The sequence below is a fragment of the Phocoena sinus genome, chromosome 14 (genome assembly GCF_008692025.1).
Source record: "Phocoena sinus isolate mPhoSin1 chromosome 14, mPhoSin1.pri, whole genome shotgun sequence".
Taxonomy (NCBI): domain Eukaryota; kingdom Metazoa; phylum Chordata; class Mammalia; order Artiodactyla; family Phocoenidae; genus Phocoena; species Phocoena sinus.
Genome location: NC_045776.1, coordinates 72,925,885 through 72,953,054, shown reverse-complemented (window position 1 = coordinate 72,953,054; position 27,170 = coordinate 72,925,885). Strand labels below are relative to the sequence as shown.

General features: G+C 48.5%; 1 protein-coding gene across 2 annotated transcripts; it reads left to right on the top strand.

Annotated features, from left to right (window-relative positions):
• The first annotated feature begins 11,507 nt into the window (after window positions 1–11,507).
• Window positions 11,508–26,561, top strand: MLEC (malectin). Of its 2 annotated transcripts, none has more exons than XM_032602372.1 (5): window positions 11,508–11,590; window positions 18,455–18,633; window positions 19,344–19,520; window positions 19,621–19,678; window positions 20,857–26,561. In XM_032602372.1, the coding sequence occupies exons 2-5, from the start codon at window positions 18,469–18,471 to the stop codon at window positions 21,084–21,086; spliced, it is 630 nt and encodes a 209-aa protein (XP_032458263.1). In that variant the 5' UTR covers window positions 11,508–11,590; window positions 18,455–18,468; the 3' UTR covers window positions 21,087–26,561. The 2 variants fall into 2 exon arrangements, with proteins under 2 accessions (XP_032458263.1, XP_032458262.1); XM_032602371.1 differs by lacking the exon at window positions 11,508–11,590 and adding an exon at window positions 11,818–12,440.
• The last annotated feature ends 609 nt before the right edge of the window (window positions 26,562–27,170 follow it).

Here is a 27,170-nt window from a genome sequence, read left to right as displayed (position 1 = left end):
GTAGCTGGATTTGCTGCTACCCCAAACAAGGTCAAGTTCTATAAGGAAAGGAGACTGGATATTGGTTGGGTAAGCATCTAGCAGGGTCTGCCTCACTTCCTGCCTCCCTGGAGATTTCACACTGGTCGAGATAATCACATCCATATGTGATTACGAATTGTGATCCTGCTTTTAAGGAAAAATGCAGGGACCTTTGGTGGGGTAGGATAAGGAGGCCTGGACTACTCTCTGGGGAGATCAGGAGAGGCTTTCCTGAGGAAGTGATAACAAGGTTTTTGCGCTGGAGGAAATCCCAGTGTGTGTGAGGACACGAATGTATTAGAATGGAATCAGCTGCCAGACTCTGCTGAGTGAGAAGCAGGATGGTATGGTTAGGACCTGGATTTACTTGCTGTGTGACTTTGGGCCAGTCACGTCTCCTCTCTGAACCTCAGTTTCCTCATGTGCAATAAGGGGATAATAAAGGATAAAGTCCACAGTAAATGATCTCAGGGTATTGCATTGCCCACCTCCAGGGGCTGTGAAATTGTGCAAAGTGGCATTATTAAACAGGATCCATTGTAATTAATTTCTATAAGCCAAGGGCTGAAGGAATCCAAAGGAGAAGTTTGTGGGTAGAAGTCGCCCAGAATCTTTGACAGGCTTGCGGCATAATCGGACAGGTGTGTGGGGTGGACCCATGTTCTCCAAGCCAGTGGTTCTCAAACTTGAGTATTTTCATCAGAATCGCTTGGAGGGTTTGTTAGCCCCGCCCCCAGACCTGGGCCCCACCCAGTGATTCAGATTCAGTGAATTTGCATCTCTAACAAGTTCCAGGGCATGCTTGATCTTCTCAGGACCTCAATTTGAATAACACTGCTGTAAATCCCAGACACAAGGGAGGCAGATGTGCTGTGGGCTAAAGGCTGGAAGCAGAATGTAGGTGAAGGATTCGTGCTCTCGGATCTTGCAGGGAAGGACTGTGGGCAACCCCGGGCACCCTCCCCCCCGCCAAAGGCCTGGGTAATCCCCGTGTCCCAGAGGCTAGGGTGTCTGGGAGCTCCAAATTCACTTGAATAATCCAATTCTGAGACTAAGCCCTTGGCTCTGTGCCCCAGTAGGCAGGCCTGCAGCCCTGCCTGCTCCTGTACCTAGCTCTGCCCAAAGACCCAGATCTACACTGTTTCAGAAATCCAGTGACCTTGGAGGGCCAGAGGAGCCATTTGTAGAAAGGGGGCTTCTGGGGGCATCTGTGTCAGCTGACAGGATGAGCCCTTGGGGGCACCACAGGGAGAGGGTAGAGTTAGGGTGTCAGCTAGGACATTTCTGTCCTCAGTATTGTGGCCTCCTAAAATCATAGACAAGGCAGCTGTGATAAAGCGACTTGAGAAGATGACAGGCCACTGTTCAGAGGAGCGCTCAAGTCAAGGGGAGGCCCAGAGGTGGGGCTGCTGCCTTCACCAATGCTGAAACTAGTGCTTCTCCCCTTGAATTTGTCTTATATCTAGGGGTTCCTAATAAGATCATTTGAAGAAAAGTTTCTCTTACTTTCCAAGAACTGAGACCCATTTTCCGAGATGGACCCTATCCCAGGTAGGAATTCTTTCTGCATCTTCACCCCTGGGTGGGTGGGTGTCATCTTAGAAGAGTTCTCCTTGTCTGTAAGGTCTTAAACTGGGCCTGGATTTGCCTCCTTGTGACTTGTAAAGTGCAACTCATTCACTCATTCATTCATGCATTCAACCACTGTTTATTGAGCACCTACTATGTGCCAGGTCCTGTGCCAGGGTCCCTGTCTTCTAGGAGCTCAGACTGGAAGGGGAAATGGATAAGAAAACAGACAAAGCTAATGTAGTGGTATAAGTGCTATAGTTACTAGGTTACTTATGAGGTTAGCCTAGGAGAAGTGAGGGTACTAAAACATACCCACCCAATCTAGTGGGGTGGAAGGGACAGATTTGCTAGGACCTGAAGGCTCAGCCGTGCTCAGTCAGAGGAAGTGAGGGGAAGAGTGTTTCCGGTTGAAGGAACAGCAGAAGCAAAGACCTGGAGGTAAGGGAGAGTGTGGCTCCTTTGGGAAACGAAGCAGAATTCCACTTGTCTGGTGTACTGGGCTGGAGGGAGGAGCAGAGATGAGGCTGGTCAGAGAGGCAAGGCCTGACCCCACCGCAGACCTTGGAGGGTAGAGCGGCTCAGGTGGGACTTCTTTTTTGTGTGTGTGTTTTATTTTATTATTATTATTATTTTTTGTGGTATGCGGGCCTCTCACTGTTGTGGCCTCTCCCGTTGCGGGGCACAGGCTCTGGACATGCAGGCCCAGCGGCCATGGCTCACGGGCCCAGCTGCCCCGCGGCATGTGGGATCTTCCTGGACCGGGGCACGAACCCATGTCCCGTGCATCGGCAGGTGGACTCTCAACCACTGCACCACCAGGGAAGCCATGTATTTTATTTTATTTATTTTTTATACAGCAGGTTTTTTTTTTTTAACCTTTATTTATTTATCTGTGGCTGCATTGGGTCTTTGTTGCTGCACACGGGCTTTCTCTAGTTGCGGCGAGTGGGGACTACTCTCCGTTGCGGTGCGCGGGCTTCTCATTGCGGTGGCTTTTGCTGTTGCGGAGCACGGGCTCTAGGCGTGCAGGCTTCAGTAGTTGTGGCACGCAGACTCAGTAGTTGTGGCTTGCGGGCTCCAGAGCTCAGGCTCAGCAGTGTTGGCGCACGGCCTTAGTTGCTCCACAGCATGTGGGATCTTCCCAGACCAGGGCTCGAGTCCGTGTCCCCTGCATTGGCAGGCAGATTCTTAACCACTGCGCCACCAGGGAAGTCCCAGGTATCAAGGTTTTTTAAAAAACGGGCCTGAATAGGGACTTCCCTGGCAGTTCAGTGGTTAGGACTCCATGCTTCCACTGCAGGGGGCATGGGTTTGATCCCTGGTTGGGGAACTAAGATCCTGGATCCCACATGCCACGTGGCATGGCCACAGACAAACAAAAATGGGTCTGAATAAATGACAGTGTCTAGAGATGTGCACTCCAGTGGAACAAAACATAAAGAAACACAAGGGAATTATTCCTATAAAAATCTGAATAGGGACCTCCCTGGCAGCTCAGTGGGTAGTCTCTGCGCTTCCAATAGCAGGGGCGTGGGTTCGATCCCCTGGTCAGGGAACTAAGATCCCACATGCCTGTGCAGCCAAAAAAAAAAAAAAAAACAAAAAGTCTGAACAGTGGTTCCTTTTAGGGAGAGAGAGGGAGAGGGCTGGGATTGGGATGGGGCACAGAGAGGGGAGTTTCTGGGGAGTCTGGCAAAGTTCTATATATACATATATATTTTTTTTTGGCCACACCATGTGGCTTGTGGAAGGCTTGTGGGATCTTAGTTCCCCAACTAGGGATTGCACCGAGGGCCATGGCAGTGAAAACACCGAGTCCTAACCACTGGACTGCCAGGGAACTCCCAAAGTTCTACTTATTGATCCATGTGGTAGTTACAAGGGTGTTTGCCTCTCGCTAAGTTGTACATTTATTCTGTATGTTTTTCTGTTTGTCTTATTTTACAATAAAAAGGTTTTTTTTATTATTGTTGTTTGTTTTTTAAAGTGTGAACTCAGGAGTCAGCCACCTGGTTTCAAATCTCAGCTCTGCCACTTATAAGCTATGTCATCTTGGGTGAGTTATAAGACCCTCTGGGCCTCAGTTTCCTCATCTGCAAAATGGGGATGAGGTTACAGGGTTGTTTTGAAGACGAAACAAGCTAGTATACTCGAAGCCCTTGGAATGGTGCCTGGCACATAGTAATCCTGATACAGGTTTTTGCTATTTTTATGATTATTGCATTGTTATTCCCTATTTCCCTATCCCTTCTCCCATGTGTCTTCATGCCTCCGTGATCCCCTCTCAAGGAAAGGGGAAGGGAGAGCCAGCCTTGGCATTCTTTAATAACTGTGGCTGAACCTCTCATTGACAGTGACAAGATAATCACAGCTTAAGTCTGGGATCTGGCTCTATGACCAGGGAGTGACGATCTGCACAGTATGGTCCTGCAAAGAGGCCCTGATGCTGTTGGCTGTGCCTGTGGCTTAGGCTGCAGGGCCAGAATGTCCCTTCACCCCTCTGGAAGTGCCCGCCACCTGCTCCAATGATCTTACTGATGTCTGTCTTTCCTCGAAAGAGGACAAAGGGGCTGAGTTTCATGATCAAGGGATGGGCTTTGGTGGTAACATGAACTTGATTTCTAACCCATCTCTGCCACTTAGAGAAGTTAAGGGATATAGGTATTAAGGGAGTCCCTCTTCTTTGAGCCTTGTTATCCATTATTAATGATAATAATTGCACATACCTGGGCGGTTGTGGAGAAATAATCCATGCATAATGCTTAATAGAAGGCCTGGCTCAGGGCCTTCACACATGCTGTTCCCTCTGCCTGGAATGCTTTTCCCTGCATTCATTGAGTAGCTGTTGGATCTTTCTCATTTCTTGGGGCTGGGCTTGAATGTTTCCTTGGCTTCCCTATTGAAGGAAGGAAGGAAGCCACTGCCACATCTCATTTATATTCTTTAGAGCATATATGTAATTTCTGGCCTAATACATTTATTATATTACTTTTTTTTTAATCGTTTGATGCCCCCTGCCCTTCACTGGAATGTAAGTTCCATGTTGGCAGAGACCACATCTACCTTGTTCACTGCAGTATCTCCAGTGTCTAGTAGGTACTCAGCAATTATTTACTGAACAAATGAACAAAATCCACAAAAAGCCTGGGGGTGCAGAGGGTGGCAGCCATCTGTGACCACTGCCGTCGGGTGCAGGAAGGTTTCCAGGCCCCATTCCTGGTGTCTTCCTGACCTCAGGTCTCACTCTGTTCCAATGTTGGATCTTTGGGGACCATGTCTTTGTGTTACGGGGGTCTCAAAGTCACAGGCAGTGCCATGGAATCAGAAAACAGACAAAGGATTGGGAGTTGGGCAGACCTAGATGCTAGTCTTTGATGATCAATCATTAACAATCTCTGGGACCTTAAGTCAGTTGCTGAAGCTTTAGTTTTCTCATCTGTAATACCATCCAATATGGTAGCCACTCACCACATGTGGCTATTTAAATTTAAGTGAATTCAAATTCAGTAAAAATTTAGTTCCCTGGTCGTACCAGCCACATCTCACAAGTTCAATAGCCAAGTGTGGCAGGTGGCTGCTGTACTAGATGTGCAGATATGGCACATTTCCATCATGGTGGAAAGTTCAAGTCTAAAGGGACAGCTGACAAGTAACCTGGCGTGCAAGCACTGGCTATTGTATTTCTTCTTGCTTCCCTAATTTGCCCAGGTCAAGGGGAGAGAATGGAAAGGATACAGCAGCTGCTTCATTTATTTATGTGGTGTTGTTGGGTATGTGTTAAGTCCCTTTCATTTATCCACTCCATCTATACAACCACCCTATTTTACAGATGAGGAAACTGGGGTTCAGAGAGGGGTTGTGACTTGCCAAGACCGTCCCTGGTGTTCCTGACTCCAAAAAATTGTGTCCTTAACGTAAGTCTGGGAGATAATAAGAACAGCTAATATATAAGGAGTGCTGACGATGGCTGTGTAAGTTACTCTTGGAAATTTGCTTTTATATAATCCTCATCCCAACCCTGGGCGGCTGAGGGTTCTCACCACCTCATTTACAGGTGAGGAAACCGAAATGCAGAAAGGAAGTGACTTGCCCAAGGCCACCCAGATGGGAAGGCATTTGTTTTTTTTCTGTCCTTGTCCCAGGCAACTTTCCTGTGACTCATATCCTCCTGGGGGAAGCGAAGAATAGCCAAGTCCATTCTCCCTCCCATGACATTGGAGACCCAGCCAGGTTTCTCTTGGTTCAAGTTGCCTACTTGGGGCAGGACCAGGAGACACCATGGGCTGGTTCCCAGACTCTTTGGGTGGTTCTGGTCCCCCTGCTATCTAACTACTAGAGGCCCTAGGCATGGAAACTTGGCTTTGGGACCAGACCCACCCACCTCCAAGACCAAGGGCTGGCAGGGCTAGCTGAGCAGAAGGCAGGGCTGGCCCCCACCCCTTCTCTGTGTTTACCTTTTGAACTTTTATAGTGAGCTTATCTTTAAAGGGGAAAAATATTCCATAAACTTAAAATAGGCAAGACTTAATTAATAGCATGATTTGTTCTTCTGATCCTTATCTATATAGGAAGAAACACCCCTTTTCAGTTTTGTGGGTCAAGGTGAAATTGCCCCTGGGGGCTTCCAAACAGCTCCTCCATTTTCTACTTTTGAACTGTGGGACCCTTTGGCTTTTCCCTCCCTGGTGTGGAAAGGTTTTTCCCAACTCCTTAGCCTGAGGATTTCACCAAGGCCTTTTCTATTTACCAAACTACCAGTGTCACATGTTATAATTATTTCTTCTTAAATGATTCACAGCTACTATGCATTGAAGACCTACTCCATTAAGGGCTCCTAACACCCTTACATGGTGGATCTTATTTCCATTTTACAGATGAGGAAACAGCCCCAAAGAGGAGAAATGACTTTCCCAAGGCTGCATAGCTCTAAGAAGTTGAGCTAGGCTTTGAATCAAGGGGTCCATGCCTCCATACACCCATGACTAATATTTATTGAGTACTTAGCTCTGGGCTCAAGGGTCCCATGATGCTAGCTTCTAAAACATGTCCTTATTTTCCTTGTTTAAAACATGTCCTTTTACTTCTTACAGTCCTACGTGGCATGTATAATTATTCTCTCCATTTCACAGATGAGGAAACTGAGGCTCAGAGAGGTGAATTCATTTACCCAAAGTCACACAGCAATTAATGGTGGAGCTGTGATTTGCACCAATCTGTGTCTGATAGGTAGCCTGGCTCAGAGGAAAAGAAGTAGATTAGAAGCCAAAAAAGCCACAGCTTTTGCCTCTTCATTGTGTGGGCAATTCACTTAACCCTTCTGAACTTCGTTTTCTTATCTGCAAAATGGGGACATTCTATTTTCCCAACTTCTTGAGGTGAGAATCAAATGGCTGGGAAACAATGGTTCTTGAGAACCTGCTCTCTCAGGGCCTGAGTTTATGCCTTATGCCAGTTTTGGATGGAATTATGGTGAATTTTATCTTTGTAAAATTCTCTTCTGAGTTTTCCACAAAACATTTATCTTTCTTCCACAAACAGAGAAAAATAATTTAGGTACATTTTTAAACCATCTCATTTAATCCTTGCAACAACTATGAGATGGATGATCTTATTTGCTCTTTAGGAGAGAAGTGATTAGAGAGAAAAGGAGTGACAGAGCTGGGGAGCCACTAAGAAAGAACCTGAACCCAGCTCTGTCTGACCCTCAAATCTCCATTCCTGTCACTCCATGGAGGCAGATCCTCCACCCTGAGAAGGTTCTGGAGGGTTTGAAGTAGAGTTTTTTTAGATGGACTTTATATTTTAGAGCAGTTTTAGGTTCACAGCAAAGCTGAGTAGAAAGCATGAATACATAGAGTTCCCATGTTACCACGTCCCCACTCCCCCGACCCATACACCGCTGTCCCGCCATCAACATCCCCACCAGAGGATGGGGCCTGGAGCTGAAGCTGAGCACCCACCAGAGTGGTACATTTGCTACAATTGATGAACCCACATTGACATGCCATTATCACCCAAAGTCCAGTTTATACTAAGGTTCACTCTTAGTGGTGTACATTCTACGGCTTTGGACAAAAATATAATGACATGTATCCACCGCTATAATATCACACAGAGTAGTTTCGCTGCCCTAGAAATTCTCTGTGCTCTACCTATTCATCCCCTCACTCCCTGCAATGACCCCTGGCAACCGTCGATCTTAGTGTCTTCATAGTTTTGCTGCATATAGTTGGCGTCATACAGTATGTAGCCTTTTCAGATGGGCTTCTTTCACTTAGTATTATGCTTTTAAGATTCTTCCTTGTCTTTTCATGGTTTGATAGCTTATTTCTTTTTTAGCACTGAATAATATTAGACTATCCCATTGTCTGGATGTACCACCGTGTATTTCTCCATTCACCTACTGAAGCGCATCTTGGTTGCCTCCTAGTTTTGGCAGTTATGAACAAAGCTGCTGTCAACATCCGTGTGCAGGTTTTTGTGTGGACGTGGGTATTCACTTCCTTTGGATAAATACACAGGAGTTTGATTGCTGGATCTCATGGTAAGAGTATATTGAGCTTAGTAAGAAGCTGCCAGACTGTTTTCCAAAGTGGCTGACCATTCCCACCAGCAATGAACGAGAGTTTCTGCTCCTCTGAAGACTTGAAGTAATTTTTGGAGAAAACCAGCCCCAGCTGAAGGAGGTGGGGATGCAGCCACTCTGAGGGTCCTTGGGCTCTCAAGTGGGGCTGACCTTCCACAGCAGGCAGGAGACACTGGAGGCTGGAGAGAAATGGCCTGGGCCCAGTACCACCAGGGGACTGACACCCTTGCTTTCCTAGAGCTCACACTCCCTGCTGTGTGGACAGCCAGCCTTGAGAGCAGGCCTGGGGCTATTTGGGGACTCCTCTAGGTCAGTGACTTTGTTTGTTTGTTTTTTTGGCCACACCACGTGATCTTAGTTCCCTGACCAGAGATCAAACCCATGCCCCTTGCAGTGGAAGCACGGAGTCCTAACCACTGGACTGCCAGGGAATTCCCTAGGTCAGGGACTTTGGATGTAATCCTGCCTTGGGGTCAGGACCTCCAGTCTGGCTTGGCAGCTGCAACCTAATCCTTTTGTCTCCTGCCCCCACTGCCATCCCAGCCCTGAGTCCCACTCCTGATAACCCTTCAGCTGCTAGAAACTTGACTCCCTCCGCCTGAGCCAGAATCTCTCAGATGAGACTTCATTCTGTAGCAACCAACTTCTGCTTGCAGGAGCAACGCCCATCATTTGAAAACTGCTGGCCCCTATCCCTGCGGGCTTGTTTCCTCTGTTATATACAAGGGGATAGTAGGCTATGGGGCTTTCAAACACTGTACGAATCTCATGAGATAAGAGAAAGAGCTTGAATTGAAGGGCCCAATTCTTCTGTTAGGAAATACCCTGTTAAATGGTACCACCAATTTCACCTGCCCCAGGGTGAAGGGGTGCTGCCTACAGAAGACATTGTCACCCTCAAGGGGCACAGAGTCTTTCAGCAGAAAGGAGTTTGAGGAGGCTGCAACCTCAGTGATTATACTTATCATGAGCTCTGGGCATTCCTAAAAAAGCCTAACTCTGGCAGTCTGTCACAGTGCAGGTGGGGTTACATTGCAGAAAGCAAAAACTCTGGGACCCTTTCATTCCAGGATAACGATTGGTTGAGTGCTTGGCTTGTGCCAGCCACTATTCTAATGTCTATTCTATTCTAATGTACATCGCCTTCTCCCCTCCCTCCTCCACCCACCCCCTTCTCTTCCTCTTCTTCCCTCTTCTTTTTGGTAACAGTTTTATTTAGATATAATTCACATACCATGCAATTCATCCATTTAACATGTACAAATCAGTGGTTTTTAGTATATTCACAGAATTCATACCATAATTGATTTTAGATATTTTCATTACCCCAAAAGGACACCCTATACCCTTTAGTTATCACGCCCCAATCTCCCTGCTTCCCCAGCCCCAGACAAACCCTAAGCTACTTTCTGTCTCTATAGATTTGCCTATTCTGGACATTTTATATAAATGTAATAATAGACTTTGTGGCCTTTTTTTTTTCTGGCTTCTTTCACTCAGTACAATGTTTTCAAGGTTCAGCCATGTTGTAGTCTGTAGCAGTACTTTGTTACTTTTTCTGGCTGAATAGTCTATTGTATAGATATACCACATAAAACCCATTCATTAGGTGATGGGCATCTGGGTTACTTCTACTTTTTGGCCATTATGAATAATGCTGCTATGAACATTCATGTACAAGTGTCTGTGTGAACATATGTTTTCATTTCTCTTGGGTGAAATGGAGTGAAATTGCTGAGTCAAATGGTTGCATTACCTTCTCTAATTCTCACATCTACCCTTTGAAGTAGAAACTATTATTATGTCACAATTGAGGAAACTTGAAACTCAGAGAGGTTGCCCAAGACCACATGGTGAGTGAATGGTGGAGCAGGGTTTGGAACCCAGGAAGTCTAACTCAGATCCCATGCTCATCCTGCCTCCAGGGTATCAGAACTTTTGTTTTACCTAAGAGGTAGCCTAATCGACAAGCATCTGAACCTCAAAAGTGGGGCCAGGCCCCTCGGTACAAGGATAGCCCAGCAAGGCATGGACTCTGAAGGGCCTAGTTTGGGGGAGGGGGGCTAGCCAGTTATCTTGTTTACCTTCTGGGGTGACCAAGGATCTAGGAGACTGGGAGAAGGCTTAAGGTTAGGGTTTCTGGGTCCTTTTCAAAAGTTTAATCATTTCTCTGATAGTTTCTCCTAGACTAGACTGCCTTGAGGATAAACATGAGCTCCTGGAAACAGTGTAGTAAATGGCCAGAACATAGGCTTTACAGGAGGGAGGAAGTCTCCATCACCTCTTTGTGCCTGTGTTCCCCCATTTGCACCACGCCCCTGCACTGAGGGCTCTTCAAGCTCTGACTTGTCAGGTTCCTCCAAAGATGACAGGTTTCAGAGGAAAGTAGGATTCGACACTCTAGGGCAGGGCCCCAAAGAGGCCTTGGGAGGGGAAACAAGTCTGTGGGAGGAAGCAAGTCCAGATTCTTGCAAAACAGGGGGAAAAAAGTGGGACCAGTAGAGGATATTACAAAAATTGTCTCTGTGGGAATCTGCTCTTGGGGTCTGGGGAAGGAATTCAGGTGCATTTAAATTCTCCACCTATACTCCTTTTTCGTACCTCACTTTGTTCCTTTATAGCATTCCTCATTGTTCTAACTAAATAATTGAGTCAGGACTGTGATTCCCATGCGAGATCCTGGGTGTAGTTTTGTTCATTGCTGCCCAAAACTAATTGCCTGCCAGGTAGTAGGCAGGGTTGTCAGATAAAATGCAAAAAAGCCCAGTTAAATTTGAATTTTAGACAAGAAATAAATTATTTTTAGTATGAGTATGTCCCACTTATTTGAAATTCAAATTTAACTGGGCTTCCTGTATTTTATCTGCTAAATCTGACAACCCTAGTAGTAGGGTCTTGATAAATAATGTGGAACAAATGGATAAATGGAGTTTTGCCTTGGCTCCGCCCTAAACTTGCGGCCTCAGTTTCTCTGAGAAGTGGGAGTTCGGGCAGCGACCACAGCGCAGGGATCGCCAAGGCAGGAGAGCGCTGGGTGAACTGCCAAAGAGCAGGGAGGAAGCTAGGGTCATGCCTGTACGGGACAGCCTGGACCTCCACACTGGGTACCCCCAAGCCCTTGCCGGAGCCGGCGAAGCCCCAGCCCCTCCCCTCTAAAGCTGGGGCCTGCCCGAGGCTGTCGCCATGAAGATACGGGTAGCCTGGAGCCCCTCCCCCCAAGCCACGCGTTTCCGCTGCGTTGGAGCCTTCTGATTGGGCGGCCGTCTGGACGCTACCACCAGCCCCGAGCCCGCTAAGGGGTGGGGGCGGGATCTTGCCTTCGTGAGAACCTTGCCCTGAAAACCTGTGCCTGTGGCCTTTCTAGAGGAGGATGGGTTCTCTTCTCACGCGGGGAGAAAGGCCGAGTCTCAGGTCGGAAGAGTGATCATTGCTTCTCCTACTAGAGCGTATGCTCATGCTTCTCCCTGAGAAAGAAAGGGGGCGGGAAAGCCGGCAGCGCCCCCTCGGGAGCCTATTCGGTCCCCAAAACCTGGAACACCGGAAGTACTGGCGACGTGTCCGTGCGCCCTATTCTAAACCTTCCCCGCTAGGCCCTCTTTCCTATTAAGCTGTGGGATTCCGGGGCCGCCTGGGCGCTTCCACCCCGCCACTTCCGCATTTGAACCGCCGCTTCAACCCAACTCTGCGCGCGCTCCCTCTCGTGTCTTGACGGTTGGGCCAGCTCCTGGGAGTAGCCACGCCTTTTCCCGAGCCTGGCAGGCAATGGGCGGGCGCCTCCCGGCGGGGTGGTGGGTAGTTAATGAGGGCCGGGTGCTGATTGGCTGCAGGGTCGTGGCCGGGGCTGGAAGGTGGGGTAGGTTGTTCCTGAGGTGGGAGGTGGTACCCGTGGCTGAGAAGTAGGCCTGAGAGCGACATGTCTCCGGCGGCTGAGGCACAGCGGCTCGTGGCGCTGTTTTTCTGAGTCCGGGGCGGCCTGGCGGGGCTGAGGACAAGGCTCGGCGGAGGCTGCCCCCCGCTGTGGAGGCCGCCATGCTGGGCGCCCGGGGGGTTGAGGGAGCCGCCGTGGCGCTCCTGCGACGACTGCTGCTGCTGCTGCTGCTGCTGCCGGCGCTCCGGGGACCGGGGCTCGGCGTGGTGGGCTCGGCTGGGGCCGGGCTGCCCGAGAGCGTGATTTGGGCCGTCAACGCGGGCGGAGAGGCGCATGTGGACGTGCACGGCATCCACTTTCGCAAGGACCCTTTGGAAGGCCGGGTGGGCCGAGGTGAGAGCCCCTCGGCTGAGCCGCCGGATCCCGGGCCTGCCGTGCCCGGCGCAGCGCTCCGAGGGCTGCGGGCCCCGAGCCCCTTCCTCGACCCTGGGGCCACGTCTCTGGAGCGAAGTTTCTCTCTACGGTTTCCTCGGGAACCCCATCAGAGCCCAGAGCCTGGCACTGGCTCGAAGCTACCTAGAGCCGTCGAGGCAGAGAGTTGCCGAGAAGTGATATTTGGACCTCGCATCCTGCATTTTCTTAACCCCTCACCTCCACCCAAGCTAGGAAAGTAAAGACGAGGGCGGCCTATTGCCACCTTGAGGCCTCACGGGTTTTTCGGTTATCGCTGTCCCTGACCCGGAGGTTCTGCTCGCCTTTCAAGTCAGTTTCTGGTATATTCCTGCCGACCCAGAAATGGGCCGCTTTCTTTACCCTCTCTGCAGGAGCGGGGCTTGATTCTTAGCCAGAATGGAAAGGAGTCTTCGAAGAGGATGGGCCAGGAAAGTTTGATTGTAGCCTCTTCCCCCAACCCCCTTTGGAGCGGGGCATGTGTGTGCATAAAAGTAGAAGCTGCAGGCCCTTTCCAGAGGGCGGTTATGTGGAAACCATACTGCACAGGGGGCTGGTGGTGTGTCAGCTGGGTCAGCCAGCGTAAGGTCTGAATATTCCGTCTGCGAGTGCGGAGAACCTACCCTAAGTGGTCCTGAGAGGTGTGATTCCAGCTTATGGGAAAAATGATTTTGACTTAATTGATTGAGCAACAGTAGTTTTGACAGAGCTGCACAGCTCTCAAAGTTAGTGTAAGAACTGCCATGGGAGCTGGTTAAAAATACAAATTCCAGACCTGTAGATTAAACCCAGGTTTCTGCACCCAGGGCTTCTGATGTAGGACATCTGCAGACCACTCTTTGGGAAAATCTGTTCTAGACTCTGTTTCTTCTGTTAGTAGGATTGGAGAACAGGATTAAGAAGGAAGTTCGTCGCTTCATGTGTTGGAAGGAGATTTATGCCGTATGCTGGGTTCAGAGGCTGCCAGATTGGCAATATGCCATCTTCAGAAAAGTAGGAGACAGACTTTCTCACTCTTTTTTCCACAGTGCCAGATTTGGCTCTTGCCTTTCCTAAAGGGTTTAACTTAGTTCTTCCAACCAAGTTAATTGCAGTGTCCTGGAGTTTGTTATATTGGGGAGTTTATTGCTTCCATACATGTCAGGGTGTTGGGACACAGAGCTGTTTTCTGAAGCACTATGTTTGTCTTCAGTTTAGCTCTGGAATTTATTTAGCCCTGGCATGTGGGTCTCAGTAGCCTGGGTTCAGCTGAGTCAGGGCCCTGGTCTCTAGCAGCTGTAACAGCAGCCAAAGCCAGACTTAATAGCAGGAGGTCATCGCTATCTCCATCCTGGACCCTTCCTCTTTCTTCATGGGTGTGGGCAGGGAGGAAGGAGACCGTTTATGGACTTTGCCTCTAGAGATAGCCATGGTGAGACAGTGTGCAGATGGTTCCTTTCACTTAACAGATACCAGGCTTTACATAGGTTACATTATCCTCTTTGGTCCGTTGTGCAGAGGAGGGAGCTAAGACCACACAGGTTTAGTCCCCAGCTACTCCCCTTATTCAGAAATCCTTGTTTTAATTTGCTGGTGCCGGTGGGTTTGGTTTTTTTTTTTTGGTCTGGTCAGCACTCAGCCAGGCTCTCTGTCCTTGGGTTATTGGCTCATGGTCGCAGTTCCTTTGGAAGAGTTTATTGTAGCAGGTAAAAGTATGCGACTTACCAAATTACCAAAGCTCATGTGTACTGGAGTCCTGTCTCAGACAGACCCTGCCACTCCATAAAGAGGTTCCCTGCTCCACTCTGGCGGTCCATTTGGGTATGAATTGTAGCAGTATTAAGACGTGGATGGAGAGTAGAGGGCGGTTGTCGGCTTGTAGGCTGTTGTAGCTTGGACTAGCCAGTTGCACTTAGAGGGCTCCTGAGTGTAGCATTTTGTTGGCTTTAGGTCTGGGGCTGAGAAGTGATTTATCTTCCTCTTTCAGAAGGCAGCTCTCTAGTTTCTTTCTGTGCGAAGGAGTCAGCACCACCAAGGGTGGTGCAGCGGTTCCCTCTGCCTGCCCTTCTCTGGCACTGTTTGGGTAAGGGTTGCCAGGTATTTGGAGACCCTTGCCTCCTGCAGCTATTTATACTAACTGCGGTAGGAGCTGTATGTCTTTCTTTCCCACATGCCTGTGATATTGTTTCCAGCACGTGAGGAAAGTCCATTTTTATGTTGAATGAATTCAGGTATTTGTTGCCAAGTTAATCCAGATAAGAGTTTGGCCTGCTTTTGAACTTGCTGTTTCTCTATAGCGTCTTTGTAGTTCAGCATTCTTGTAACCGTGAGTGGGCTAGGGCACCCAGTGACTTTTGCTTTCAAAGGCACTTCATAATGTTTATTGAATTTCATTTCTGCCTTGAGGATAGCTAGTGCTCATAGAAGATGCTGACAGCCTGGGAAAGGCTTTTTTCAACCTGTGTGCTTCAGCAGATGGAGGTACCACTACTGAGAGAGATTCAGAAGCGCTCCGTGTGGGATTTTGGCGTGCTCTGCATTCCAGGTTCTTTTTAACTTGCTCTTTCTGGGTTCCTCTTGACTCTGTGGTGGAAAAGACCTGGTTATTTGGCTTGAGGGCATTGAACTTGGCTTGGTTTTAGGAGATATTTCCTCTTCATAGAAGGATGCCCGCTAGTCATTTGTATGACCTTGAAGTATTCGCTTTCCCTCTCTTGAGCCTTCAGTTTTCCTTCATAAAACTTGTCATGCTTTTGAAATCAGTGACACGAGTCTGAAAGTTCTCCTGTCCAGAGTAGGTTAAAGTGTCTCTATCTTTTTCTTTGCTCAGTGACCTTTTACATGGAATTAAAAGTGGAGCAGAATGTGGCTCTGGAGGGGAAGAAAGCTGGCCAGGGACCTGAGCCCATCGGATGACTAATTCTGTAGACCTAACGAAGACCCTTTCCTTTTGGCTGGGGAAGGATTTGGCTTTGGAGAGATAAGAGCTTGAAAAGATAGTGTGAGAGAGACACTGCTACCTCTGATTTGCTTAAGACCAAGGGGTTTGCTTAGAATTCTCTTCCTATACTGCCACATAAGGGGCAGACTTTGTTTGCAGGCCCTCCTAGAAGCAGTTCACTGGTAGAGAATTTAGGTAGGTGATACCCCATTTTCCAGGTGAGAAAACACCTAGAGAAGACAACTTGTTCCACATCACATAGTAGGTGGCAGAGCCAGGATTCAAATCCAGGCCCCTCTTACCTTCAAACCTGGGCTGAATTTTTCAAGTGGCCTGCTGACTCCATTGTCTAGAGCTAAAAAGCTGCGGACACAGTGTGGGCCCTTTGGTCCCCCTCCTTTGGTTAACTATCTGAACCATGTCGTACCAGCTGCAGTGGTGTGCTGCATGTGTACACTGTATTTCAGAGAAACTTAGCTGTGAATGCATAAAGGCTGGGGTGGGGGCGGAGAAAAAGTCCTTCTTCCTATTATCTCTTTTGGGACTTGGGCAAAACTTTGCCTGTGGCAAATCTCGTTGGAAAGCCACTTGGGAAAATATTTAAAGGTAATTCCAAGATTGTTAAGTAGTTTTTTGCTCACATGGCTGAGTCTTCATAGCCGTGGGACTAAGAGTGCCACAGATTACATTACCGTCAGTTTCTCACTTTTTCCATGCTGGAAGGGGGGAAAAATGATTCTCTACACATGCACAACCTTTTCTGTGTCTCTGAAAAGCAAATCTAGTGACTGTTGCAAATTTGTAAGGATCACGGTCTTTGAGGAAGAGGGAGATTCTTAGAACTCAGTTGGAAGAGGACTGGCAATCTTTTAATCTTTACAGGTTTGTGGTCTGAGCCAGGGACAGAGCTGGGGCAGTTGGCAGTACATCCTTTGCAGTGCTACTCAGCCCCCACCTTCTTTGATTTCTTGAGGAGAAATAGGAAGAAAAAAATGTCTGGAGACAAAAGTGCAATGAGTTTCCTGTTCATTGTCTCATCGGTCCATCTGATCTCCTGGCTGCCATTCACTTACAGGAACTGTTAACACTTCTGTTTATTTTTCCGAGGGCTTGACCTTAGCCATTGGATCTTTTAGTTACTCTTTTACCTCCCTTAGAGATAAAAGATCCTCTCCCTTGGAGTTTCAGAAGATAAAGCTCCCGGGATGACCGCTCACGTCACCCAAAGGATCTAGGTGCCAGATGTCTTCAGAGTCACCATGTGAGATTGGAAGATGGTCTTAAAATCTTAATTCCAAGACTTCTCCTCCAAGGAGGAGGAGAGACTAGGCCCATGTACTGAAATCACTGCTAAGTCTGTGGTTTGGAAAGTATCGATAGATTGATGGAGCCCTGGAAAGCATAGCTAGTCATCTCTGGGGCCGGAGTGTGGAATCTTATATTTGAGGAAAGACCTGAGTATGGTTTGTAATGTGGGGGAAAGAAAAACATGTACAGACCCGTCTCCTACTAAGATTGGGGGCAGGCTGAGGACAACAGAGGTTTTTGGCTCTTCTAATACCCACCCAAGTAAGAACTTTTTACTATTACTCCACCTTATTCCTTGTCTGTCTGAAATGGGAAAGGTGGCTCCCTCTGGACCTGGGCATCTTAGGCCAGAGGTGCCAATAGGACCATGGCACCTTTTCTTTCCCTGCTAGGGTGGCTCTGGCCCTGTGGAGAGGAGTGCATGGCTTGACTGCTCTGCAGGCACCTCCTTTGTTACCATTTGTTCATTCAGCGAATCATATTGAGTGCCTACGTATGTGCCAGGGCCTGTGTCAGGTGCTGGGCATATAGTAGGAGCTTGTTTTCCTTTCGGTTTGTCTGGGGAAAAGTTCAAGAGCCTGCATGAGGTTGAGTTCTATGAGTCTTTGGGAAGTAAGGTGTTTGGACCCAAAGGAAATTAGAGAACATCACATCCTTTTTTTTTTTCCTCCGGTACGCGGGCCTCTCACTGTTGTGGCCTCTCCTGTGTGGAGCACAGGCTCCGGATGCGCAGGCTCAGTGGCCATGGTTCACGGGCCCAGCTGCCCCGCGGCATGTGGGATCTTCCCGGACCGGGGCACGAACCCGTGTCCCCTGCATCGGCAGGCGGACCCTCAAGCACTGCGCCACCAGGGAAGCCCATCACATCCTTTTTTTTTTTTTTTTTTTTTTTTTTTTTTTTATGCGTTACGCGGGCCTCTCACTGTTGTGGCCTCTCCCGTTGCGGAGGACAGGCTCCAGACGCGCAGGCTCAGCGGCCATGGCTCACGGGCCCAGCCGCTCCGCGGCATGTGGGATCTTCCCAGACCGGGGCACGAACCCATGTCCCCTGCATCGGCAGGCGGACTCTCAACCACTGCGCCACCAGGGAAGCCCCACATCCTTTTTTTAATGAACATATTTCTTTTGACCAGCCTTGCAACTTTTTGAATGAAATAATTATAAAAAGCAGCCAGAGCTGGTATCTTAATTTGTAGTAAAGACAATGAAGAATGACTTTCCTAACAGATATCCTGTTTTTTATTTAGACTGAGCTTTTCTGAATGAGAAAAAAAACAACATTCTTTGAACTTAATTGTCTTGTGGTGTTCCTGGCCATCCCCCTGGTTTTATGAGGTTTCTCTGAAGCTCTCCCTCACCAGGGAGCCCAGCAGCTGTAGCATAGTGCTTTGTTCTAGTAATGAGTTAGACTTGTTCCCTTCCCATCACTCTGGATATAGTTGGGGAAAAGTCATTTTCACATGCTTTCAAAAAGTTCCGCTATGAGGGTTATGGGAGCTTCTTGGGGTGATTAGTGCTTGGTTTCTTTCATTTTACTCTTCCTTGTTAACGGGTTATCTGATTCTTGCCTTTGTGGCTGGTCTCTCGAGAGCCAGGTGCAATGGGGGTGGCCCCTTCCACTGGGAGGGTTATTAGCATTGCTCTGGAAATGCCTCTGGTGGTTCTAGGGTCTCCACTCTTCTTTTGTGTTCTGCCTCTGACATGGTTTCTCTTTGTCTTTTGGGCCCAGCCTCTGACTATGGCATGAAACTGCCAATTCTGCGTTCCAACCCCGAAGACCAGATCCTGTATCAAACAGAGCGGTACAATGAGGAGACCTTTGGCTACGAAGTGCCCATCAAGGAGGAGGGGGACTATGTACTGGTGTTGAAATTTGCCGAGGTCTACTTTGCACAGTCCCAGCAGAAGGTGAGGCCTGGTCAGGCCCCTGCTTGACCAGTGGGATGTTACCACTTTCGGATAGCCCTCTGCTAAGGGCCAGAGGGTGTGAGACGCGTTCCCAGAAGGGAGGAACAGATGAGCTTTGAGGAAAAGCTGGATTTTTTTTTTTTTTTAAAGGCTGTACCATGCGGCCTGCAGGGTCTCAGTTCTGTGACCAGGGATCAAACCCGGGCCATGGCAGTGAAAGCCCAAGATCCTAACCACTAGGCCGCCAGGGAACTCCCAAAGCTGGATTCCTTTTGCCCAGCTGTGTCCCATTACTACACGACTGAACTTGCCTTGGGATTGGTGACAGAAGGCTACGCCAGAATCCTAGTTCTTGGCCACTAATCCTCTTAAGACCCTCCTGGTTATAGCCTCTCCCTTCTTGGTTGTTAGCACCTTCTTGTTTTTAGCCCTGTTCTTTTCCTGTCCCTCCCTCTGAATTTCCTTCTTTCCATGTTGAGCTTTTTGTTTGTATTCTTTGTTCCCTACGGCCAGTGTGCGACCTTGACAGTGAAGGAACATGGCTTTGATTTAGCTCAGGTAGAGGACTCTAGCTATCCTGGAGTATATCTAGTCCTGTCATTCCTTGAATTACTTTTGAACTTGAAGCCCAGGCAGGTACCTGATGTCCAACTGGGGAAGGGGTGTGAAGTGGGTGGTTTTGGCATTGTCTCCTTTTCTCATCTTGGCAGGTATTTGATGTGCGATTGAATGGCCATGTTGTGGTGAAGGACTTGGATATCTTTGATCGCGTCGGACACAGTACAGCTCATGATGAAATCATCCCGATGAGCATCAGAAAGGGGAAGCTGAGTGTCCAGGGGGAGGTGTCCACCTTCACAGGGAAACTCTACATCGAGTTTGTCAAGGTAACGCTCCTACTCTGCCCTCACAGCTGAGCTCAAAAGAATGGGTGCAGGGGGGATGTTTGCTGCTGTGTGGGGTTGACCACTGTTTCCCATTTCCTAGGGATACTATGACAATCCCAAAGTCTGTGCACTCTACATCATGGCTGGGACAGTGGACGGTAAGTTGTGTTTCTGATCTGCTCTTTGACGTGGTCTAAAGGATATGATTGAGGAAGCCCTTGGGGGGATGGTTTAGCTGATCGCTGTTTTGAAAACACTAATACTTAAAGCCAGATTGTGGGGAACCCAGAGTCCGGTGGCCGGGGGTGAAGTGTAGCATGGTGCTAGCTGTAAGCTTCTGAGTAAGATCTGTGTTCATATCTTGCTGCCGCCAATTAATTAGCGGATTGGTTTTGGACAAAATTCTTTAACCCTACTATAAATTGGGATTAATAATGTTACCCATGGTGTGCCCTGAGCCTTGTAGTCATTTGGAATTGCCTAAAACTCATCCTTATTCTGTTTCTTTGACATCTGTGTCCTGGGGGCAGAAAGAAGAAAAAGGCAGAAGGAAGGGTCCTTGAGTGTTTTGGTGTGCTCCAAGAGAGTGCAGCATTGCTGGGCTGCACTGAGCAAAACTTCATCTATTAATGTCTCCCTGTCCTTGGGATCCAGCCTGAGAGTACATCTCTTTCTCAGGGTTGAGGGTCCTGGCTGCCAGCTTTCCCAGGCTGATTTTTGCAGAGAAAGTTTCTGTCTTAGTGACTTTTCTCCCCCATCCCACCTCTGTACCTTTCCCCACCTCATCCTGGATGCACCGAGGCTCGCATCCTTTTTTTTTTTTTTCGCATCCTATTATTTTGACATCCCAGAGGATGTCTTGCCACCTAACTGATTTGTAGCCAGAGTCCCTCAGGAGGGGACAGAGAACGGAGGGGTAGTGTGTGCTGAGAACCCACAACTCTGTGGATCAGCTTTTCCTTGATGGCTGTGTGAATCAAAAGGGAATGTGGGATTGTAGGAGGGAGGAGGAGAGGTTTGAAAAGGTTAATCTTTGGGTATCGGGTCATTGTCCTTGTCCAGTCTGGTTATTTCTGGGCTCTGAAGAAGTAGGACAGGAAGGGGAGATAGTGAACCTCTCTGTGCTCAGGGCTTTTACTACGTTTTAGTTAAATCTAAAGAAGACAAATGTTTGCGCAGCAATCTGCTCTTCTCTAGGCTGGGAACTGTTTCTGCTCCTTCCTGTGGATCCTGCTTAGGTCACAGGGTCTCTTTACTGTGACTCATTTACTGCCCTTAAGGGGCTCACTTAAATGCCATGGGTCCTACTTAAAAAGTGTTCTTCTTCTTGTGTCAGATGTACCAAAGCTGCAGCCTCATCCAGGACTGGAGAAGAAAGAAGAGGAGGAGGAGGAGGAAGAATACGATGAAGGGTCTAATCTCAAAAGACAGACTAATAAGAACCGGGTGCAGTCGGGCCCCCGCACGCCCAACCCCTATGCCTCGGACAACAGCAGCCTCATGTTTCCCATCCTGGTGGCCTTCGGAGTCTTCATTCCAACCCTCTTCTGCCTCTGCCGATTGTGAGAACAAATCACCATCCTGAACAGGTGGAGGGGTGTGGGAAAGAAACCAAACATGTTGGTTTGGGTTTCTGTATTTTTTACAGTGATTAACAAAAACAAACAAATGAAACACACACACACACACACACACACACACAAACAAACAAATGAAACACACACACACACACACACACACACACACAAACAAACAAAATTAAAGGAGATGAAAAGAGGCAGAGTGAGTAGAGAGCAGCCCTCATCCACCACCTGGTCCTAGACCTGCTCCAGTCCTAGTTCTCTCTTTGTGGTGGCCCCCAGCCGTCTCTTTCCTCTCCAGGGTACAGAGGGTAAACTGGATCCTACCTGGTCCAGGGTGTTTGTCCGTAAACACAGTGGAAAGGACTCTGAACTCAGAGCAGACACGGTTCCTTTTTTTAGGTTAGAAATTAACAGCAGGGAAATGTCATCTTCTTACCTGAGAAGACTAGCGCTGGGAGTTGGGTATGTTCTGAAGTTATGTCCAGATAAGTTTTCAGATGTCCTGGGATTCAAAGTGTGTGTGTGTGTGTGTGTGTGTGTGTGTGTGTGTGTGTGTGTGTGAGAGAGAGAGAGAGAGAAGGTGTACAATTTGTATGATAAAGATGAAAACGGAAGGGGGATTAAAAAGAAGAAAGAAAAGTAGATACTTCCTTACTTGGAAGCCTTTCTGGTTTTAGCTCAATGATGGTTCCACCTTAAGTGTTTGAGCTTTGTCATTGCTTGTCTCCCTGACATGTGCCAGTTAGAGAACTGTCTGGTATCCGAGACGATTAGTTTATATCAGGTCCTCAAGTTGCCTCTGACTTCTTACCACAAACAAATCATTTTGATTTCAGTGCCTGTTGGGGACTTGATTTCCTCTCTCTCTCTCTTTTTTTCTGAACCTGGCTCATTTGAAATCTCTCTCTCAACCATCCCGCTAAGTTATTGCCAAGAAGGGAAGGAGACATAGGGATTTGGGGTTCCCTCTGCTTGAATGTCTTATCCTCTACCACCTCACCTTACTGGTACCTCCCTCCCTGGATCTCTGAGCCAGCAGCCAGGAGGACCTGACCCAGCAGTTCTTTTATTGGCCCCTTTGTAGGGTCTTGCTGCCAGGGGACAGGGATGCTTTCCAGCCTGCAGCAACAGAACACTTGACCTTAAAAGTCTCTTCTGGTCTTTGGATCAGAAAAGGCTTATGTTAGCGTAACTTAAGAGCAACCTCGGAGACTTGAGCCCTACTAAGTGACTGACCACTGTTGAGAGTATCTAGTACCTGATGTTCATTTATTCCCACATCCTTCCATGTCACGGTTCAACCAGTTTTAGTTTAAGCCTAGAGCTGCCCCAAGGAGCCAGACTGATTGTCTGTATCTGGCCCAGTGACGCCTCTCACTGACCTTAATAGCGTGCCCTGTTTGTCCTTTCATTTCCTTGTCCAAGTCTCAGCCAGGTTCTTGATGTGACGGGGCTGAAAGATTGCCAGTCAGCCATAGTCCTGGCAGCTCTGAAGCCACCCTTAGCCTCTAAGTGTTTGTCTTGAATTCCACGGGAAAATTTCTGCAGGAAGTGAGGCTTCCTTGTTCCTCTCCTTTCTGGTCCCTGTCATCCTTTTCCCAGTTAGGGGAGCAATGAGGGAGGACCCAGCCAAGCTACAAGGAATTTTGTGGATGGAAAGCCACAGGATTAGCTTATGCTTGGGCTGGAGCAGCATAGAGTCTCAGGCCAGGCTCATCCTTTTACAATGCATTTAATTTTGAGTTTGTCTCTTTGGATATGTTTTCCAAGAGCTCCATATATTTGAACTGCTCATTATGTGACAAAATAAGTAGCCCTTGGGCTCATGTCCTGGATTTTGGTTCTTAATGAGTTACTCCAGGTCAGCATTTAGTCCTTTGAGAGTCATAGCCCTTTATTTCAGCTGTGACTTAGGCCTCGATACTTGGGTACTGAGTCAGGCAGCTGGACAGCTGTGGCCTGAAGCTATAATCAGAGGAACACTTCTGGAGTGCTTCATGAAGCTCCTGCGTTACAGGATGATGTCCTGAAGCCTTGGTCCTGGGGACCACCTGCCTGGGGCAGGGGACATCCTGACTATTAATTGGGCTTCTGACAGGGGCTTCGAGTCCCATTCCGTCACAGCTCTCCAAAGCCGTAGGCTACTGCCAGTAGAGTAAACAGGATGCGGGAGGACTTGCTGCCTCCATTTTGCCTTGTTCATTAGTTTGCCTGGGTCTCTCTGAGGAAGGAGGGCTCCCCGCCTCCTCACCTCAACCCTTCCCTTCGGTGACTCAGAGTCTCAGAAGGAAACCCTGGTTCCTGGGGCCATTTCCTAACGGTACTGTAAGCCAAGCAGCTTTGCTTCTGCCTCTGTTTCCAAGCCCACCCTTTCCCCCTGAGCTCAGGGATAGGGACGGGCACTTTCCTCTTTGGTTGTGTCTGAAAGGAAGGAACATCTTTCTGTGGCTCACAAAAACTAAAGGGGAAGTGAGGAAACAGGAAGAAGTATGGGGGGGGGCTAGACAGGAAGAAGTATGGGGGGGGCTGGGGTAGAGTCCCCTGGAGCCAAGCACACCCAGATCACAGAGCTGCCCAGGGCTGGTTACGGTTGGCTTGTGATGCTGAACTTGAAAGTTTTTTTTTTTTTTTTTTTGGCTCTTTCAAGATGATATAGGTACATGAAGTTTGGGTTAAAGGGGTGGGGATGGGGTACTCTTTATTTTTATTTTTGTATTGTGTATGTCAAGAATCACTCTGTTGTTCATCTTTTGCTTTTTGCACTGTTCGTCCCCACGTCTGTATCCTGAGCTGGTGCTAGGGGCTGAGAGGCTGTGCTGTAGGGGAGTCTGGCTGGGGTTGGGGAGGTGAGAAGTCACGCCCATTAGGCGTGGGGAAGGAGAGGCCTGGGCTCTTCTACTGGATCCACGCTTGTCCTAGGGTTTTAGATCTTCCTGAGCCCAGCTGGCCAAAGCCAAGAGCAGATAGCCAAGGTGAAACTCTTGTTGCCAGAAGTGTGGCTTGGGTTCGGTTTCCGGGTGGACTGGGCAAAGATGTCTGAGGGAGGTGGGCTGAGAGTCTGCAGTGTAGCCCTGATTTGGGTCAGGGACCAACTGGCCTCTAATCAGACTTTTTGGGGGCTTCACTCATTGCTGACGGGAACATCATGCCAGGAAACAATCTTTGGGACCCATGTCCCCTAAACCAGATATGTTTTTCTAAAAAAGCCTCCACTATTGAGGAGAAGCTGCTCAGTGTTTACCTTGCATTCTGGTGACTTGAAAGGTGGTTCTCTTTGTGTCAGTGGTGTCAGACTTGCAGGAGGACCACAGGGCCTGCAGGCCCACCTGTTGGTTTGAGAGTGTGATCTTGTTTTCTTGTTCCCACTGTTTGCCTAAGAGATACTGGCCTGAAATTAGAGGATCACAGTAGAGGTCACTTAGGCTTGGAAGAGATGGGGTGAAGTTTGAGTTAAGTTTACCGCCCCCTTTCTTTGCCTGGGAACTGTTTAATCCAGTTTTAGAATTGTGATTTGACTTCTTTTCTTTTTGGAGAAGCTTCTGTTTTAAGGAATTTCTCTTCCTCCATATCCTGCCTCTGCCCTCTCCTGGGAAGGCCTGGCCATGGCTTCTAGAATCTCAGTTGAACTTCAGAAAACAGCAGCAGTATTTTCCCTTTCCTAGCACTTATATTCCTTTCCCTAGAAATTGGCTCACCTTGGGAAGCACGGGGGGAGAATCAGCAGGTTCTTGACCCTCCCTGGGGATTGGGGAAGGACCCACCCGGTCAGCACAGTGCCTTGTCCTCTCCTGCTCTGAGCCAGGGTGGGCGTTCCCTCTAGATTCAGGTCTGGGCAGGGGGTCTCACAGTCCCTTCCTCCCCCTCCCCTTTGCTGTCTGGCTCTGACCTAATTCAGGTGTCTTCTTGCCTCGAGGAGCCTTAATGGCATCAAGTGGCAACATTAATACTGTCCTCCATGCCTCTCCAAAAGGACCTAGAAGAGCAGGTGAGCTTTCCAGAGTGAGAGACGAATAGATGCTCCTGTTTTCAAAAGACAAGTTGGGGAGGGAGGGTAAGCTTTGGGCCTCCTTCCACTGTGGCCCCTGGGGAAGGAGCCTGGGGCGAGGTTAAGTGATGGTGCAGAAGCAGAACCAGAAACACCCAGGATCAGTTCAGAAACCAGAGAAGGAATCTGCTTTTCTTCTATGGGAAGATGTAATTAGGGATCAAAGAGCTCTAAGAAAATTGCAAAGAAGCCTTCATGTTCAAGCTTAGGAGAGATCAGAGTAATTTTTCCCTTGCAGTCTGAGCTAGGACTCTTTCTGTATTTGTACTTCTCCTGGGGCAAGAGGGCTAGATTTCCTCATTTTGTTACAAGACTAGGTTGGCACCAGTGGGTCCGCTTCCCAGCGAGGGCGGTTTCTTCCCTGTACATGGGTGGCTTGCTGCCGCTGGTTTGTCCTTGCCCAGCTGCCTTTGGCAAGCTGGCTGTAGGCTGCCAAATCATTTGGATAAGAGCAGATGATTTGGGGCCTGGCTGGGTTGGCAGGAAAAGAGCAGGATGGATCTCTTGGGACGGGTTCTCCCCTCCCCACTCCCCAGGAGTATAAAAACAAGGAGCCAGGATTGTGCTGGCAGCCTGGGAAACAGTAGTGCCTGCTGGAGTTGGCACAGAGGGCCCTGGCACCTCTCGCATCCAGGCAGTCTTGTGAGAGGGGAGCACGTAGCACCAGGAAAAGCAGAACTCCATTCTCACCTCTATTCTGAGCTTCGGGGCTTTATTTCAGTACGAGGAAAAACAACAACAATCTGAAGTGCGCTTTCCGTCCTTTCAAAGGACAACTGTCGGGAAAGGAGGGCTGAGTTGCCAGGTGGGAGGGGAGAGTTGGCAGGGAGAGGCATTATGGCAGAACCAGGAATGAGACATCCTTGACTCCTGTCTTCCCTGGTGTGTCATGATCCAGGGAATGAAGAGAAATTTGACCCTGGATTAGTTTTTTCCTTGGATTTTCCTTCCACCAAATTCTCCCACGCTTGGACCAGCTGCCCATTCAGAGCTCAGGGCAGCCTCTTCAACCACTACTGGCCTAACCTGGCTCGTCAGGAAACCAACCCCACCGCTCTAGATCGGGCCTGGCTGCTCTATTCTGTACCCAAGTACTGGATGATAGTGTCAAGTTCTTAGTAGCCCCTGTAGCTCCTACTCTAGATTCCCCTCCTCTTCCTGCAGAGGCCAAACCTACTCTCTGTCTGTAGCCACAACACGCATTTCCAGCGACCCAGTGAGATGTGATTGAGGGGCTTTGAACCTGGCTGGCCCGGGAAAGCTGTAGGGGTGGATAGAGCTCTTTCCTTCTGGGCTGTCTCCATCTGTCCCTACCCCTTCCATGCCCCACCCTACTCCCACCAAAAAGTAAAAAAATCAGGATGTTTTTCACTGTCCATTGCTTTGTGTTTTAATAAACAATTTGCAGTGACACTCTGTGTTGGGATTGAGTTTGAACTTGATTGCAAAGAAGTGACGTGATGGGGTGGGAAGAGGGAAACCCAGGGGTTCTCTTGGCTGCTAAGGGTTCTTCCGTGATGAGTCTGGGAGCTTTCTTTTCTTTTCACCAGGATGTTTGGTTAAGGGAACAGAGTTTTGTTAAATGCTGCCTGGCCATTTCAACCAGCAGCTCATTCAAGGAAAAATAAACAGTTGTTATGTTTCCACTTTCACTGGAACACCAGGCCATGACACTTTCACTTCCAAGGCACACTGAGCCTGCTGCCTCCCCTCCCGTTTTCCCCTCAGCTTCCACGATAGCCTGTGGACAGACTAAGCCATGGGACGGTTTTCTCTGCTTTTTCCTTTTCTGATGTGTTGTCAGTGTTGACAAGGGAAGGGGCAGAAAGAGCAGGAAGGATTTTTTTTTTTCCTATAATTTATCCATCATGTTTTATAGCTGAGGAACATGAAGCTCAAAAAGCTTTAGTAATTTACCCCAGGCTAGTCAGTAAATGATCAAGCCAGGATTCAAACCCAGTCTATTTGTCTGCAAAGCCCATGATCTTTCTAAGGCTATAAGAATAATAATTACAGATATCT